Source organism: Trichosurus vulpecula, chromosome 3 (genome assembly GCF_011100635.1).
Source record: "Trichosurus vulpecula isolate mTriVul1 chromosome 3, mTriVul1.pri, whole genome shotgun sequence".
Lineage (NCBI taxonomy): Eukaryota > Metazoa > Chordata > Mammalia > Diprotodontia > Phalangeridae > Trichosurus > Trichosurus vulpecula.
Window position 1 is genome coordinate 217,487,887 of NC_050575.1, and position 19,649 is coordinate 217,507,535.

A 19,649-nucleotide genomic window follows, 5' to 3' on the forward strand; every position below is an offset into this window, starting at 1 on the left:
ATGGATTTCTTGGCTGGCAGAGCCACTTGACTCCAAATTTCCTATCACTTCCACTTCACCAACTCCTGACTGGAGATAGAATTAAGACCCTTCACTGATTCCTCTACCTTGGCCTTTCATCATAGAGCATGAACGTTAAATTGTTAGGGAAGAGAAAAAGCATTTTCATTGTGAAGAAGTTGGTGTGACCAGATAAAGGATAATTAAAACGGACCAAAATACAGTAGCTAACCAGAACCTTTCTTTGTATGGTTTCAGTTGTAATGAATTTGCTTACATATTAGCTATTCAATGTTTATCATTTTAACAGCATTTTACACTTAGGAAGACAGAAAAATATTGTCTGCCCCAGGTTACAAAACTTCAGACACCAGAAATGCTTGTCCTATTTGCTCTGTACAAGACCTAACATGACACCGTGAACAAATAAAACCCTTAATAAATGTTTTTTGATGTCAGATTGATGTCTTTAACAGTAAAATTTTCCCATGAAGTCAGGACATTTAATTGATGTGTAGCAGAGAAGCAATTAAAGAGTATTTTAAAATACCTAATATTAAATATTCCTTAAATCAGCATTTCACAGTGTTCTATGATATAAATTAAGGGCTCAGTGAGAAAATGTGAGAAAACAGTCAATACAAAATATGTATGAATTCAGAATACTTATATATGGTCAATTTTCAGCATGAAAATACCGAATTTTCTCTATTTTTCTCCAAAAGGTTGTCAATTACTAAAGCATATTGTTTCACACCCCCTAGAACGAGCATTTGTGTGTTCCAGTTACGTAGCTCAAGCCTAAGAATGTTCCACTGGCCGAACTAGTTTGAGAAAGACGACCTTAAACAACTGTTAATTCCACAGCATCAGGTTGCATTCTGGAGTAGAATATCACTACTACCCTAAAAAAGGCCCTATAATGAATGTAGCTGAAAGGACATTGGATTTAGAGTCAGAAAATATGTGTTTAAATCTGTTGTGTTACTATCTATATGACCATAGGAAAGTCACTTAACTCTCTGTGTCTCAGTTTCTTCCTATGTAAAATGAGGGAGCTGAACTAGAATGGATTTCTATGGTCCATACAAGATCCAAATTCTATGATTATTAATTACAAAATAAACAGGTATGCAGCCTCAACTGCAATGCTCTTTCAACAATACCTCTGTACATGGAGCATAAAAAAGAGTGAAGAAATTGACAAAGGAGTCTGTCTGGGGTGCTTTCTTAACCCTTTACACCTTGCTTAGGTAAAGAATAGTCACAAAGAGTTGTAAGCTCTTAAGGGGAAAAAAAAGGGAGGGTGAAATTTATCATATTCCATTATCACCTGAAATACTCCTGCATTAACCCCCATAGTCACCAGAGATCTCTAAGTTTCAAGAACAATACCCACTCCCACTTTAGCCACATTATTTGCAGTGACAGAGATACTGTTTCCTAACTAGTAACAGTTAAGGAGGTCCTTAATGAAATTATGGTATGAAGGTGCAGAATATAACTGAGCAAGTGTCTTTTTTTTTTGGTTGTTGGTTGGTTTTTAGTTTGTTTGGTTTTTTTTTGTTTGTTTTTTGGAGGGCGGGCACCTGGTGTAGGAGATCTAGAATATAGGACAGTTAGTAAAACTCTATGTCTCATTCCTCCAGCAAGGTAGCTGAAAGGTTAATAGTGTGAAAAGTTATTCCCTCACTCAAACAACCCCTTCTGAACTATTCTAAAGAAATGGATCTTTGTTGACATTGAGACCAGTCTCCAGGAGACTCAGCCACACTTGTCAATCAGCTCCAGCTTGGAGCCACTAAATCCACTTACACAGAAAGAAACTCACACACTATGTACAAAAGCAACATACAGGTTTACCCCTTACTCTTTTTTTCTTTCTCTTGTTTTTCCACAATTTCCTACCACTCTTTCTATATTTTATTCTTTAGTCCCTTGTTAGCTAAGTGTATCTAGGTATGTCAAACAATGAAAAGCATTAGGAAATACTGCTGTAATATTCCTTTCCTTTATATTTGAAGGAAAAGTGACTAAGATTCAAAAATCATTTAGAGTGATGAAGCCTGAGCTATTTTGCTTAAATGTTGATTAATACTTAAATGTATAGTATTTATTTGCATGGTCTTCTCTTTCAAGACCACTTTTTTCTCTCCAACTTCAAGGAGAAATGAAAGAATTTTTTCCCTCCACATAATCACCTATCTAAATGAGCATACTGGCAAATCACAGATACCTGAAGTATTTGAATAAATACCATCCCCAACCTCCCAATCCCCGACGAAAGCCCTTGGAATATTAGGTATTAATATTGGGCATCCTAAAATTTATGAAGAGTTTAATACAATAAAATACCATAGGCATATTAGAGAAATTACCTATGATGGCCTGCTATAAGTAGTTATAATATGAATTATGTAAAATTTTTCATCCTCTTTTTAACTAGAAAATAGCTACGAAAACCAGTGAATTCATGTAATTATAGTAAATCTGTATTTTAATACAAGTCAAATATACTTTTATTCACTTGCATTGCTCATCTATTGTTCTTTCTTTTCAGCATAAGTATTAAAATGAATGGATTCTAGCTCCACCAACTAAAGAGATTGCCACCTTGAGCAATACTGTTTTCCGTAATTTCTGAAAAATGGTTTCCCCACTGAGGGCTGGGGAATATTTAAAAGGAATAAAGTGTGGAGTAGGGAAAAACTAGAAATAAAAGTAAACAGATAAGAAAAAATTAGAAATAACTTTAGAGAACAACAAAATTACTTGCTCTAAATATCTAAAATAGGTGCTATGCTTGATATACAATTTATTCAGATCTATTCAAACAATTATAAACAGAAAAGTAAAACAAAAAAGGACACAGTCATATAACGGCAATAGTTCTAGATCTAGAATTTAATCCAATCAGTTAACCACTGGAAAAAAGTTTAAAACTTCTGGTTTATTCCCTTTACTATTCGGGAAACCCCACTTCACTTCTATTCCTTGTCAAAACCAACATTTCATTACACTTGAAAAGAGCTCCCAGACATTAGTTTTTCCAGTATCCACAGCTGTGAACATTACACTATTATCAGAAAATTTACAAATTAACAAAATATTAGAACCTAGAGCAAATCTAAGCTATCATTCAATTAATGATTCACTAGCTGCCTTTTGTTATGCCACGATGGGGATACAAAGACAAAAAACAAAACCACGTCTGCTCTCAAGGAACTAGATGGAGAGAGCACTAAGTCCAAGAAAGGAAAAATTGCTGATTAAAAATTTCTATAATGATAATATAATTTAGTGGTGAAGCTCTGGTGCTGCTCTCTAATGGGTCTGTCATATTCCTTCTCAACCACTTTCGCATTCATATCTTCAGTAAAAACCAATAGATATTTGAGAACAGGATTTTAAAACATTTAGTAATTTTTTAAAAATAACCTTAATAATGATTATTATTTTTGCCTCTACAGTTTTCATGTGTATATGGGAATAGGTTATCACTCTTAACTGAGTGGTTGTAGTCTTCATATCTATCCACCCCAAACACCTTGGGACATCTTGCCATCTGCCCTTCTGATCCCTGCAACCACCCCAAACCCTAAGAGCACCCTCTATGCAGACCTATTGTCCTATTCATTCCTTCTCACTCCCTGGCAGGTTCTTACTTGGTCCCACCAGCCCCCATGTATGCAGTAAGTACAATGTGTTTTAATATTTTACTGGGACACTTAAATAATTCAAATAAAACCAAGATTTTCTAGATAACTCTGACAAGAATATAGAGTACACTTCTGAGAGGTATGCGTCAGATATCTCCAAAAGAATTATCACCTTCTAGTCCTGGTAAATGTATAAGAATATCCAAGAAATAAGGTAAAACAAACATAAATACACTACCATGTGTTTTCAAATGTCTGTTTGCCAAACGATGGCAGTACCAAAATGTGTTATATGGCCACAGTACTAATGATGTTTTTACAGTGAACGTAAACAGTTTTAAAGTACTGTATTTCTCACTCTTACACTTTCAAAGTTATTAAAAAACATTCCAATAGCTCCAAAAGTCTGGGAGAAAAGTAGCAATTAAAAAAAACTCATTTAACAGAGCAAAATGCAAAGGAAAAGCTATGACTTGGTGCTATAAGCTTTCACAGTTAACTACATTTTTCTAGTAAGCTAGATGGCTTCTATACGTCCTAATATAACCTTAAGAAATGCTAGGAGGCAGGGAGAATCTCCTGAAATGTAATTACTCTTCCAAAAGCAAAACATTATAAGTATTAAAATCTTTTATTTAAAACAAATACAAGAATTTCAAGGTATGGTTGTCATCTTATTTTTCAGTATTACTGAAGCTTATGGAATTTACTATATGTTAAAAAGCAGTTAAGAACTTGATGTTTGGGGAAGCTAGGTGGTGCAGTGAGTAGAGCACCAGTCCTGGAGTCAGGAGTACCTGAGCTCACATCTGGTCTCAGACACTTGACATATTTACTAGCTGTGTGACCTTGGGCAAGTCACTTAATCCCCATTGCCCTGCCTTCTCCCCTGAAAAAAATAAAATAAAAAAAAAATTTAAATTTAAAAAAAAAAAAGAACTTGCTGTTATCTGGCAAGTTTAAGGAATGGGATAGAATAATTGCTCCAACTGCTTAATAGGTAACTAATATGGATTATCAATTTCCAAATAACTGGAATAAAATATATTTCACACTAAAATTGTATTTTAGTCATCAGGAAAATGACAATGCCTTATCAAGAGATACAGAAGCGAGAGAGGAAGGAAATAAGGAAGGAAACTATCAAATTTGTGGGAATAATTGCTAAGACACTGGGTAATAGAATCAGGAGTCAATATGCTCTTGAAATGTATAACAATGGACCAAAACCAACTAGATGAAAATGTTATAAAATTAAATATAAAGACATATTTAGATATAAAAATTTCAATGGCTAGGAAGGTTACCTGATTTGAAAATACTTAATGAGAAAAGAATTGATTTCAGTTGACCACAAATCTAATATAAGCCAAGCAATTAACGCAAACTTGTGCTGCATTAATAAATCAAATCAACAAATTGTTCCTTCTCCAGTCAAGACTGTATGCCTGTATGAACAGTGTACTGATCAAGGGAGATAATAGTTTCACAGTACTCAATCAGCAGACATATGGAATACTGTGTTCTATTGCTGATTATTTGCTATTGCTATTCGAGGTGCCCCATTTTAACAGGAAAATTTACAAACTAGAGCATATTCAGAAGGGATGTTATCAGGACAATGACTATTTGGAAACCATGTTATGAAGAAGATGTGAAGGACCTTCAGATGTTAACCTAGAAGAAAAAACTAAGGAAAGACATAATATCTGTCTTCAAAAAATGTTTTTAGGGCTGTCAGGTAGCTGAGAGTCAATATACTCTGTGTAGCTCCAAAGGACAGAATCAAACAAGGAGAGTTATAGGAAAGCATATTTTGGCTCAAAATAAAATTTTCTAACAACCAAAGATGTGTGACAATGGAACAACCTATGAGAGAGGGAGTTCCCTTCGATTTTATGCAAATTAGCTTTAAGTTCTTTTCCAATGCATGGAAGTCTTCGAAGATACTAGCTTAGAGAAATTCTCATTTGATAGAAGGTTAGCTAAGTCAGCTTTATCATACTAACAAAATAATCAGTTGAACCAAAGTATTCACATTGTACAGACAAACTGATCTATCATTGTCAAGAAAGCCCAATCTCAAATGTTTATTTCATTTAACTTCAAATAAATCAAAGAAAGATTATACTTCCTTGTCCAATGAATTACTTCATCCAAATTAACAACTCATATGTAATTAATATGTGTATTTTCTTTTGGGCTGACAATTTTAAACAATATACCTTTCCATGGCTTTAGCAGTATAAGGCAAATGCATTTCAATACTGTGTTCATCTTCATCTGTCTGCAGAGACATGCGCTCAAACATTCCTGTCTTCCATAGTTCTCCATAAACTGAAAAATTTTCAAAATATATTAAAAACAAATACATTAGCATTTACCCTCATTGGAAATAAGGAACAAGACACAAAACCACTTGCATGGGATGGGTGTAAAATGGGGGAATGGATTTGATCACACAGTACTCTCTTTAATCTTCTTATATAAATGCAGGCAACATTTTACAAGGCACAACTATATATTCATGTTATACACAAACTAGGGTGTAGTTGCTTATGCTCCTTAAACAGGGCTTGGATAAGGATTTCAAAAAAAAAACAACTTCAATTGTAAAACAGCTATATTCACATTATATAAAGTCACCTTTGTGTCTGGGGCTTTTAAGTTTATTTAGCATGGCCTGGCAAAACATAGCTGACAAAATGAGCTACTGTTGAAACATGGAAAAACGCTGGTCTACCTACTCACCAGGTTAATGACAGACAAGGAATTTACAGGACTTTCAGTCTCACTCCCTCCAGCGTGTTAGGAACAGACATGTTGGCAACACACCAAAAGATGGAAACTCTCCAGTATATAGGCAGAGTATTCTCTCAGAACTTCAAAATGAAGTTCATGGAAGATCAGAACATTAATTTAGTGAGGCATCACACCAGCTTAAAAGGTCTCATAATCAAAGGCATGTCACACAATATTAAGTAACACTGCTGTACTTGTAAATGAGTTAAAAGTGTCAGGGTTTTTTTTTGTTGTTGGTTGGTTTATTTTTTTTTTAAACAAAAGAAGAAATGGTATTTAATTCTTAAAACTCTTGAGTTTAACATTTTTATTCTACCATAAAACACACACACAGAGAAAAAAACAGAACAAAACAAAACAAAAAAAACACTCCACCATTATTAGAAACACTCTGCTAAAAGAATTTACAAATATTATAAAAGACAAATACTGGGGTAACCACTTCTCTCAAAACTGCTAGTTTAAAAATGTCTTCCTACAGGTACACTATCTAAAACCAAGACTATTTTAATGCTATTTTAATGTTCCTAGAAAACAACCAAAATAGAGGACATGGTAATAATAAAGTTCTGTTCTAAAAACAAAATGTTACTAACTATGGCAAAAATGTAAATATTCATTATAAGCAAATCTAATCTACAGAAATCAACTATTAACCCTTGCCCTGACAAGAAAAGAAATGATTAAAGAGATTCTTTGCTTTATAAAATGATTCACCACAAGACATCAGTAAATGCTAAGGTTCCCAATATCATTTGAAATATAATTGCATTTCCAAAATATGTTTATTATATCTCTTGTATAATGTCAGGTATATCTATATGGAAATTATTTTTATTCTTATTTTAATTTTTAAAAACCTTAAGCAAAGACAAAAAATAATATACATGGTAGATTTATATGACAGTTTTCTTTTAAGGAGTACTAAGGACAATTTTTTAACTATGATATCATTTTGTAACTAAGAAATTGAGGATTAGAAATGTTGATTATGTTGCCCTGAATCATACACAGTGATACAAGTATCCTGACTCTTGACCTCAGCGTTACTTTTTGCTAAAACAAGCTTATTTCATTTAAAAAAAAATTCTAGAACAAAATTGACAGGCCTGTTTGTCTCCTAGGTTTCTCTGGCAACAAAACTTCTGTTGTTATCAACAAATTTCAAAAAAAAAATTCAGATCCTTTCATTTAAGATGCTAAAATACCTACCACTAAAACAAAAGCTATATAACAATTTGCAAGCTTACTACATACTTACTCTTTTGATCAATACGAAGATCATACAGAGGTGTTCTATATATATCCACACTGGAAAGTGCACATCGAGATAGGGGCACATGGTGGGAAGGCCCAAGGATGAATATTCTCCGGCTAGCATAATTTAAACAAAAAAAACAAACACAAGAAAATTGAACATTTACAAAAACATGCTCCAATAAAAAAAGAAATTTGATCTGATTTCATTATCTAGTGAGAATCTCTCCTGCCATACAGGTTTAATTACAAGTCTCTTCCTTATTTAGAATGGGATACCTAGAAGGATCAACATTGGTCCCCAGAAAAAAAAAAAAAAAACCAAGTACTTAACCAAGCTAAGCTACAAAAATGGAAAAAGATAACTAAAGCTCTATTCAAATTTCTAGTCTAAAGTAGAGGTGATCACTATATAATAAAAGAAGTGAAAGACTCTCTACAATCAACCCAGGAGGAAATTATCTTGCATTTCTCTTACAAAATTTAAAGGAACTTGTCATTTTGAAATATATAGTAAATGCATATTGCTAAAGGAAATCTAAACCCACTACCTAATTTTCACATCAATAAGAAAATACTATGGATACAAATAAAATAAATGAAAGAATGCCTATTTCCAAGAAGCTTGTACTCTAATGGTAAAGATAATGATGTATATAAGTCTATATAAATCACCTTTAGCTAAAATTTTATAAGAAAAATAGTACTCTTAAAGTAATAAATACTTCCCTTTTACACAAAAGACAAAGTACAAAAGATTTTGTAAGATAACACTTTCTTCGCTGTCTTTTCAGGGCCCACAGACATAGCGCTGTTAGTTAAAATTATGTAAAAACAATACTAAGCTCTACCCTCTCTGTTTGCAGTTCAAGAAAAAGGCACTCTCAAAAACAAACAAAAAACCTGACTGTATGTTTCTGTGGTACAGTCTAAGAGATGCAATTGCTTTTGCCTCTCAATGAATGATAATTCCTTCACCAGAAAAAAAAAAAAACCAACCAACTACATTACCAAATGATGTGTCAAAAATCAAGCACAGACACAAGAGCACCGTACAACTCAAAGACCCAGGACTATGAAAAAGAAAATATGGAATGGCATAGAATATGATCTTTCTCCTAACTTCAAATGTATTTGCTACTTATTTTTAACTGATGAAAATTGGTCTAATTTTATTTCATCATTAGGATTTGTTGACTGAGGAATCTCCCACCCCCCCCCAACCCCTGCTCCCCCAGCAACATAATCATTTCAAAAAAACTGCATTGCACCTAAACAATTTGGAGAACTAGAACAACTGCTACAAGTAAGGGGATTTTATTGTTGTTATTCAGTCGTTCAGTCATGTCTGACTCTTCATGACCTCATGGTCCACAGCACGACAGGATCTTCTATCTTCCTCTATCTCTTTAAGTCTGTCCAAGTTCATGTTCATTGTTTCCAAGATACTATCTATCTCATCCCTATGCCATTCCCTTTTCTTTTTGTCTTCAATCTTTCCCAACATCAAGGTCTCTTCCAATGAATCCCATCTTCTTATATAGACAAAGTATTTCAGCTTTAGCTTCAATATCTGACCTTCCAGTGAATAACCTAAATTAACTATTGACTGATTCAATCCACTTGCTATCCAAAGTACTCTCAAAAGTCTTCTCCAGCACCACAATTCAAAATTGCTGATTCTGCACTGCTCAGCTTTTTCTTATAGTCCAACTCTTACAGCCATATAACACTAATAGAAAAACCATAGTTTGCCAACAATGTGATATCTCCGCTTTTTAGTATGCTGTCCAGACGTGCCAAAGTTTTCATTTCAAGAAGGAAGTATCTTCTAATTTCATGGCTGCAGTTGCCTTCTGCAGTGATCTTTGAACCCAAAAACATAAAATCTGACACTGCTTTCATTTCTTTTCCCTTTATTTGCCAGGAAGTGATGGAATCATTTCCCACGGTCTTAGCTGTTTTTTTGTTTTGTTTTGTTTTGTTTTGATGTTAAGCATCAAGCCAGATTTTACACTCTCCTCCTTCACTTCATCAAGAGGTTTCTTAATTCTTCTTCACTTTCTGCCATTAGAGTGGTATCATCTGCATTATTTAAAATTGTTGATATTTCTCCCAGCATCCTTAATTCCAGCTTTTGGTTCATCCAGTCTGGTATTTCACGATGTACTCTGCATATAAGTTAAATAAATAAGGTGACAATATACAGCCTTGTCATACTCATTTCCCAACCTTAAACCAATCAGTTGTTCCATAGTTGGTTCTACCAGTTGCTTCTTGGCCTCAATATGCATTCATTACGGTAACTAAGGAGTTAGACTAGTGAGCTAAATAGGCACGCGCAAGAGTCAGCTTAGACCTAAGACATAAAGACTGACATGCATGAGGAGATTTAATAACTCTTCTATTTTCTTCCCTTATCTTTTGCTTCCTAGGAAAAGTAGCTAGTACATTCTAAGAATTCATAAGTGTTTATATGGGAAATGGGAAGGACCAGAGAAGGGAAGAGGAAAATGATGATACTAAAGAATTATAGCTCCTGCCAAAAAATAGAGGGCAACAGCACTTGGGTACCTTAGTTCCAAGAACTTACCAAAATTTATAACTATATTGAATATCCATATCTTTAAACTTGCCCAAATATAATGTTGACCAAGAGTTTTCTGTACCCCAAATTCATTTTCACTATCTGTTTAACTAAGACTACTGGAGTATTAAGATATTCATTAAGAACCAAGTATATATAAGTAGTACTTGTTGCTGTTGTTCAGTTATTTCAACTGTGTCTCACTCTTCGTGACCCCATTTGGGGTTTTCTTGGCAATGAAACTGGAGTGGTTTGCCATTTCCTTCTCCAGCTCATTTTACAGATGAGGAAACTGAGGCAAACAGGGTTAAGTGACTTGCCCCAGGGTCACCCAGCTAGTACGAATCTGAGGCCAGATTTGAACTAAGGAAGAGGATTCTTCCTGATTTCAGGTTTGGAGCTTTATCCATTGTGCTATCTAGCTGCCACAGTAATACTTACTTTTAAACTAACTCATAAGTGGCTCTCAACTTTTAGAAATTACAATATTTGTTCTACAAATTAGTTTTCTGTAAACATGAAAAGAATTACTACATATGTAGGCCACAGTTAATACGACCAACTCTTTTTTATTTTTTTAATTTACTGGTTGAAAGAAGTCACTAAACCATTAAAGAAAGCATAACAGAACTCAGCAACTAGATCCTTAATAGAAGGAAAAGGAGAAGAATATATGTAAATAAGCTAATGAATGGGTTTACGGAGGTACCTTCAAACACTAATGGCAAACAGAAATAACGAGATAGGAGAGAGTGTAGGAATGATTGCTAGCTAGACTACAAGTAATGTCTCATTCTTTGAGAGACTGAAAGACTCTTTTTCATTAGCTAATTTAAAAAGGTTTTTCTTGTACTAATGCCATCATCTAGAGGAAATTTTCTTCCCTCCCCACCAAGGAATTTTTCTTACAAATTTAATGACCACTTACAAAAACAATCAAATAAGCATACAAAACTTTTAGCACTTAAGGTAGAACCAAATAAATTCCATCAATTAATAAGCATTTACTAAGCATCTGGTACGTGCTAGACACTGAGGGTACAAACACAAACAATGAAATCATGTATCCAGGGGCCCCTTTGACTGAATCCAAATTTCACTTAAGGACCTAGAGGGCCACATGTGGCCTCAAGGCCGCAGGTTCCCCACCCCTGTTATACTTTCAAAGAGCATCTAACAAAAAAGAAACAACGAAATGCTTTTGCTCAGCATCCTTTCAGAGACAGATGGTGGTGCAGTAGACAGAGCTGGACTTGGAGTCAGGAAGACCTGAGTTCAAACCCAGACCCATCTACTTAATAGCTGTGTGACCCTGGGCAAGTAATTTACCTGTTTACCTCAGTTTCTTCGATTGTAAAATGGGGATAATAACATCTACTTTCCAGGGCTCTTGTGAGGATCGAATGAGATAATGTTCATTAAAAGCACTTAGCACCTCTTTGGCACTACACAAATGTCTATTGCCTTTTCCCTTCCAGGTAGTTTAATTTCTATTACCTCTAGATTTATTATTTTTTTTAAATATATATAGTTGTAGTCAATGTACACATAGTTCTGATTTTGCTGATCTCACTGCATCACTTCGTATAGATTGCCTCACTGGTATGCTTCACATTTATAATTTTGTGCACTATAATAATAAACCATAATTTATAAACCATAAACATAATTTATTTAGCCATCTCTATTTGTTGGATATATTTTTTCTTTGAAATTTTTGTGACTACAGAACTGTGAGTATTTTGTACAAATGAGTGCTTTTTTTTCTGTTTTTGATGCTTTCTGGAAAAAACTGGAATAGCTGGGTCCAAATGTGTTATTAGTTTTAGGACTTAATGAATTTTTGTTTTCTAAAATATATGTTTGTGCCAGGCTAGTCATCACTCTATTTGCAATCCTACTTCCCCACAGTTCCACCAACACTAGGTTTGATCATTTTTTGCTCTTTTTAAAATTCAAATGAGTGGAAATTGGTTTCTTAAGCTTTTCTTGACTTTGGTTTCTTTATTAAAGACTTGCATATCTTTTCACGTTTGTGTTCCCTCATTTACAAAAAGTCTACCCATCCCTTTGAATATATTCCCAACAGGCAGAGTGAAATGTCATTTTTATAGATGTGTATCATCATTTCCTTACAGATTCTAAATGTAATGAATGCCTGTATCTAAGAGGAAATTTTCTAACTGTTACTAAATGGAAAAAAAAAATTTTTTTAACTTTACTTGTAAGGCTGACTAGTCTGAGAATATTGCCTCTAAAGAATCTATATTCATGTATTTACATAAATACAGTATGCGAACATGATTTACAGAGAACTATCATTTTTCTAAGTTATGGGAAGCAGCCAGTTTTTTAAGTCTTGTGGAAAAAGCTGAAGAAATAAAATAAAAATATCTTCCTTAACAAAAGAAGATTCCTTCTTTCTCCAAATGCTTTTCCAAAAGGAATGAATCAAAATTACGCTGATATCTTAATGCTCTGCCTATCTACCTCAAATATGGAAATTTCATCTAATAAATGATCTGACATAACAACAGGGCTTACCAACCTACAAACATGGGAAGTCAACTTTCCAGGATAACCCAAATGATCATGTGAGTCATTAAAAAACTAATTTTTAATCAAAACTATTTTTTCCTCAAAGGGAAACACACACACACATGTGCATGCGTGTGTGTGTGTGTATGGAATTTCACTCCTAGATTAAGTCAACATCAATAACTTTTCATAAATTCACTCATAAAATTATGATTCTTACAGGGTGACTACTGAATAAAAGAAGATTTGCTATCACAAAAATAGTCTATTTTGTTGGTTCAAGTCCTATGTAAAATTCTCCAACTAGATCAAACCCAATAAACATGCAAATATTAATGTATTGGTGTGCATAGATGGCAACCCTTCTAAGTCTTAACACATTAGTCATGAGTTATGGATGAAAAAAAAAAATCAGCACCTGCTAATGAACTTGCTAGTCATGAACTCCTCCCAATTTAGTTAAGCTGGGGGTCACACGTAAGGCTTTTCTAATTTAAGAGGACCACTGTTTTCCAATAACACAATCTTCAATAACCTCAAGTTATCTTAATAGTGTGAGATGACAATGCAACAAAGCTTCCAATATTTTATACACGTGTATGTATGTATGTACACTTATAAATTTTCAGAATTCTCAATGTGCTTAATTTCTTATACTCCTCTGTTACTATATACAATATTTCTAATATATCCTGCATTTGCCCAATCATCCCTTCCCTTCCTCTAACTCTTTACACTTTTCACAGCTGTTTTTTTTCATCTCTTTTCTTATGCTTACGTCCATAAACTTCCAATTTTTCTTTGTATCTTAAGTTTTCATCATTATCTCTACTCTCGTGCTCTTTGTCACATACCCTGAAGACATGGAGCCCAATAGTATAAAATAATGAATTAAGTCAGCCAGGGTCGGATTACATTCAATTCGATAAATATTTACTGAGCACCTAATATTTGCAAAATAAGTAAACAATAGAGGACACAAAGATAATTAGGATACAGTTTATTCCTTAAGAAGCTTATAATCTAGATGAACACGACATCAGAAAAGCAAGGCTGTGCCTTAACTAAAAGTAAAAGCATCTTAATCTGCCTCATCTCTACCTCTGCAGTTTCTCCTTTACTTTTTCTTTTCATATTATCACTGCTCCTACCAACAATTCATTGCTAAAAGACAAGAAATAAGCAATCTTTTTTCTAAAATTATAAGGACATGTTCTCTCACTTTTTTCTGCCTTCTCTGCCTACTCTTTAGAGTCTCTATGATTTCTCTTACCTCTTTCTTTTCTCTGTACGGTCTTCTTTACTTCTTTCTCTCTCTTTGTTACCTCAGTTAAGGCCTACTTCCTCTTTCACCCCTAATTAATGCTGTCCCCACCCCTATTCCTATATCAAATGTTGCTCAAAGAAAAAGGCCATGCTACAGCATGCTAAAATTTAAACATTCACAGGTGTGTAACATAATGTAAAAGGTTGGGAACAATGTTCTAATCAATATCTTAACCACAATTATATACAGTAGATATCAAAAGCATAATTTGAATACCAGGTCTTACTGATCCCTATCCACTACATCATATCAATAACTACAATAATAACAACAATAACAATTGAATTCATATAGTGCCTTAAGGCTTGCAAAAGACTTTATAAATACTACCACATTTTATCCTCACAACAAACCCAGGACACATAGTATTATTAAGTCCATTTTTACAAACAAGGAAACTGAGGTAGGCAGATGGTGACGTGCCTAAGGTCACACAGTAAGTATCTAGGGTCATATCTGAATTCAGGTCTTCCTGACAACAGGCCCAGCACTCTATCCACTATACTACTTAGCTGCTCCAAAAGCTCTCATATATACTGGGAATCCCATCCATCACAAGCCATCCACCCCACCCCACCCCAGCCCTATCTTTTCTTAGAATCCTTAGATTCCTTCAAGGTTTGGTTCAGGTGCTGCCTCCTCTGTGAAGCCTTCACTCATCAGTCCACCTATTAGACCTCGTGCTATCCTTAAATTACACTTAAAGATTAGAACAAGAACATGTAATTGCATACATGTTGTATGCTCCCAACAGCACATGAGCTTCTTGAAGGCAGCCTATTTAGTTTTTGCCTTTGTATCACCGCCACTCAACATATTGCTTTTCTATTTCTAGGTTTATCAGGAAAACAAAGATAAAATGTCTTATCCCCTGGCAACCCTATGACATATATTTAAGAATCTATTTAAAATTGTAAACCAAATAAAAGGGAAGTAAAAGGAATTTTGGAAAAGAATGCATAAAGACATTAGTAAGGATGTTATCCATTTTTAAAATCAAATAATCAAAAAACTCAAAAGCAATTTGCTTTCTGTGACAAAGCAATTATTTTTCATTTCCCAAACTTCTCCCAATTGAAAAAGAAAACACCTGATCATATTACTTACGTAATAGATGGATCCACTTGTTTGTAAGCATGAGCAGCACAAGACCCACAGTAAGTATATCCTGCATGGCTACAAAACAAAATAATTTCAAAAACTTAATCATCGATGTCAAAATCAAGATATAATAAGAATATACTAGAGGAAAAGCAACAACTAAATGAATGATAAACATAACAAGATTTGAAACAAGTATCAAGAAATAATATAGCAACAGTAGAACTAAGCATGGTAGATGGCCAGTACATAGGCTGGTAAAGGCAATGAAGTACCACATAGAGGGGAAAAGGAAAGAGAATAACCCTTCTCCCTGCCCCCTCGCCCCCTGCCACACACAGCCTACTATGTGCAAGGAATTGTGCTAAGCCCTTTAAAAAACACACACACACACACATACACACACACACAATCTCATTTGATCCTTAGGGCAACTCTGCAAAGAAGGTACTATTATCATCTCCATCTTACAGCTGAGGTAACTGAGACAAACAGAGGTTAAGTGACTTTCCCAGGGTCATATAGCTAAGAAGTGTCTGAGTTCAGATGTGAACTCAAGTTTTCCTGACTCCAGGCCCAGATCTCTATTCACTGTGCCACCAGCTACCTCAACATGGAGAAGGCTAGTATAGAGTGCAAGACAAAGAGCAATGCATAGCGAGGGTAGAAAATAAATACGCATCAAAGGGCATTCATTATTGATTTTTGTGTATAATTACAGATTGTTTTCCAGAGTGGTTGTACTCATTCACAGGTCAGCCAATGTACATCAGTGTGCCTGTTTCCCACATTTATCATTTTCCTTTTTTGTCATCTTTGCAGTTCTACTGGGTGTGAGGATGGAATCTCAGAGTTGCTTTAATTTGTATTTTTGTAAACAGTAATTTGGAAAACTTTTCATATGGCTATAAATGCCTTGGTTTCTTCCCTTGAGAACTGCCTGTCCATATCTTTAGACCATTTCTCAATTGGGAAATGGCTCTTATTATATATTTGAATCAGTTCTTAATATATATTGGGAGTGAGCCTTTTATCAGAGAAGTTTGCTGCTACAATTTTTCCCTCAGTTTTTTCCCTTGGATTTGTTTATGGAAAAACCTTGTAATTTTATGTAATCAAAATTATCCATTTTATGTGCGGCAAATTCTTTCTGTCCTTAATTTGGTAATAAACTTTTCTCTTATCCACAGATCTTTGCTATTTGGCCCAACTCTACCACTGCTAGACCTATACCCAAAAGAAATTAAGAAAAATGGAAAAGTCTTATATGCACAAACATATTTATAACAACTCTTTCTGTGATGGTTAAAAAAAAGAACTGGAAACTAAAGGGGAATTGGGGAATGGCTGAATAAGTTATGGTGTATTAATGTGACGGAATTCTACTGTGCTGTAAAAAATGAGGAAGTAGAATATTTCAAAGACATGTAAAGTCTTACATGAACTGACAGAGAGTGAAGTATGCAAAATCAGAACAATACTTTATACTATAATATCAATTTTATAAAAATGAACCATTCTGAAGACTTACAAAGTGATAAAGAATGAAATGAGCAGAAGGGGGAGAACAATTAATTCAATAACAAGACTGTAAAAACAACTTTCAAAGTTGTAAGAACTATGCTCAATACGATGACTATTCATGATTCCAGAAAACTAATGATGAAACATGTTATCCATGACAGAGGGGTGATGGAAAGAAGATGAAGAATGAGACATAAATGTTTTTTTATACAGCCATTGAGGGAATATTTTGCTTCATTATGCACATTTGTTGCAAGGAATTTCTTTTTCCTTTTTTTCCCAGTGGGGTGGGGTAGGTGAGAAAGTAGATTCATGTATATACATACATACATACACATACATATATATTTATTTATTTTCAATACAAAGGTGATAGGTACTACAGATACAAAATGCTGCATGCAATTTCAGATGGGTGGGTCTCTGTATTGTTAGTTAGTAACTCTGTTACAGGAGACCTCTCACAAAGGAGAGGTAATCGAAAGGTTTGTAATATAAAAACAAAATACATCAATAAAACTGTTTTTAAAAAGAAAACCAATGTTTTTAAAAAAGAAATGTTAAAATGGAAAAAAAAATTTTTTTTTTTAAAAAAAGCTTGGTGACAAGTTACAAAGGGCTTTAAAGGCAAACAGAAGAGTTTTATGTTTTATCCTGCAGGAAATAGAGTCACTGGAGTTAGTTGGGAAGTGACATGGTCAGATTTGTGTTTAATAAAAATCACTCTGGCAGCTGGGCAGAGTTTAAGAGTGGGGAGAGACTGGAGGCCACTGCAAAAAGCCGAACGAGAGATGATGAAAGTCTAAACCAGGGGTTATTAACTTTTATTTTGTCATGGATCCTTCTGGAAGTCTGGTGAAATCTATTGAGTCCTCCATCATTCTGGTAAAATCTATGGACTCCTCAAAATATGTTTATAGATTGCACAAAATAAAATACATGGTAATATAAAGGAAACCTTATACTTAAATGAAGATGCAATTTTTTTCCATCCAAGTTCACAGACTCCCTGAACAACTATAGACCTTTTTGGGGTCCATGTGTCCCAGATTAAGAATCTCTGGTATAAACTAAAGTGGTGGCTACTCGAGCAGAGGAGGGAAAAGGGTTGATTATGAGATGTTGCAGAGGTTAAAAATGGCAAGATTTGGCAATAGATTAGATAGATATGTTGTGCAAGGGACAGTGAGAAGTTGAGAATAGCACCAAGGTTACTAAACTGGAAGATGAGAAATATGTATCTTCAGACAAAAACAGTGATGTTCAGTAGAAGGGAAAGATTGTGAGGGAAAGATAATGAGTTCAGTTTTGGACATGATGAGTTTTGAAGTATCTCTGTGACATCTAGTTTTGAATATTCTGTAGACAAATGGTGACATAGAATTAGAACTCAAGAGAGAAACTGCAACTGAATATGTAGATCTATGAGTCATCTTCAAAAAGATAATTAAACCCTTGACAGGAGATAAGGTCACCAAAGGAGTGAGAATAGAGAAGATGGCACAGGACAGAGCACTTAGGTACACTCACAGATAAGCAGCATGACACGAGTGAAGATCCAGCAAAGGAGAAGTAGTCCGACAGTTGGAAGAGAAGTAAGAGAGAATAGTGTCACAACAAGCCAAAGAGAAATAGAATATCCAGAAGAGAGTGATCAACAATACCAAATGTATCAGTGGTTAAGCAAATTGATGCCTGAGAACAGGTCATAAAGATCTAGCAGTTACAAGATTATTAACTTTGGACAGAAGAGTGTCAATGGACTACCAAGATTGGTAGCCAGACTGCAAAAGACTGAGGGATGAATTTGAAGAGAGGAAATAGGAATAGTGTTTCCCCAACAGAATGTACTTTAAAAGCAAGGTCGGTTTTATTTTTGTCTTTGTATCCCTAGCACATAGCATAATTTCTGAAACATAGTAGGTACTTCATGAAAGCTTGCCGGGTGATCCATACCCAGGAACAAAGGTCACAACAGTCTCTACAGTAGCAGACCTACTCTTTCCAGAGATCTATAAACCAAAGCATTATGAGAAAATATTTAACACAGGCCTTAAATACTGTGATTCCTAAAATTCCTAAATCCTTGAGATGCTCCTATACATATTATCAGAATAGTAACATACACACTGATAAAAAAAATCCAATACGTGTATCTAATAATATAAAAAATATAAAATAAACAATATTTAATAGGCATACTCTTTCCAGTATGAATTTTTGTTTGTTTATAACTAGAAAGTCTGCAATAACAAGAGACAAAAATGTCAAATGATAGAGGAAGAACTTCTGGAAAACAAAATGAAGTTGCAAGTAAGACATTTAATTGTGTATAACCTTTTAGCCAATAATACCACAAAGAGATCAAAGACAAAGGGAAAGGACTCATATTTACTAAAATATTCTTAGCAAATCTTTGTGGCAGCAAAAAAACAGGAACTAAGTGGGAGCCTATCAAATGAAGAATGGCTAAACGGTTAAGAGAACATTACTGGGCCATAAAAAAAAATAAATATGAAGAATGAACAGAAATTTGGAGAGATCCTTATGAAATGATGCAGAAAAAAATTAAGTAGTACTGATAAAGCAATTTATACAATGACCAAAATAATATAAAGGAAAACAAAAGAATTCAGCATCCCCAGATCAGTGCAGCGACCAATCATAACTAAGATTATTTCCTCAATAATAGTAAAGCTTATAATCAAATAATTCACTCTTTTGGTCCTCCTTCCCTTTACTTCATGTTTTCGTTGTATTATTTTCTGTTTCTTATTTATTGATTTCTTCCCTCACTAAATCAACATGAGTTTTAATTGTCAATCAAAATTATTTTGCCACTAGTTATCTGTGC

At 34.3% G+C, this 19,649-nt stretch overlaps 1 protein-coding gene across 1 annotated transcript in view; it reads right to left on the reverse strand.

Moving 5' to 3' along the window:
* Window positions 1-19,649, reverse strand: part of MEMO1 (mediator of cell motility 1) — a 121,354-nt gene that overhangs the window by 31,031 nt on the left and 70,674 nt on the right. Inside the window, exons 3-5 of the mRNA XM_036751559.1 lie at window positions 15,278-15,346; window positions 7,723-7,835; window positions 5,885-5,996 (exon numbers count right to left, since the gene is read on the reverse strand). Of these exons, the coding sequence (XP_036607454.1) occupies window positions 5,885-5,996; window positions 7,723-7,835; window positions 15,278-15,346 (294 nt within the window). The remainder of the gene's footprint in view (window positions 1-5,884; window positions 5,997-7,722; window positions 7,836-15,277; window positions 15,347-19,649) is intronic.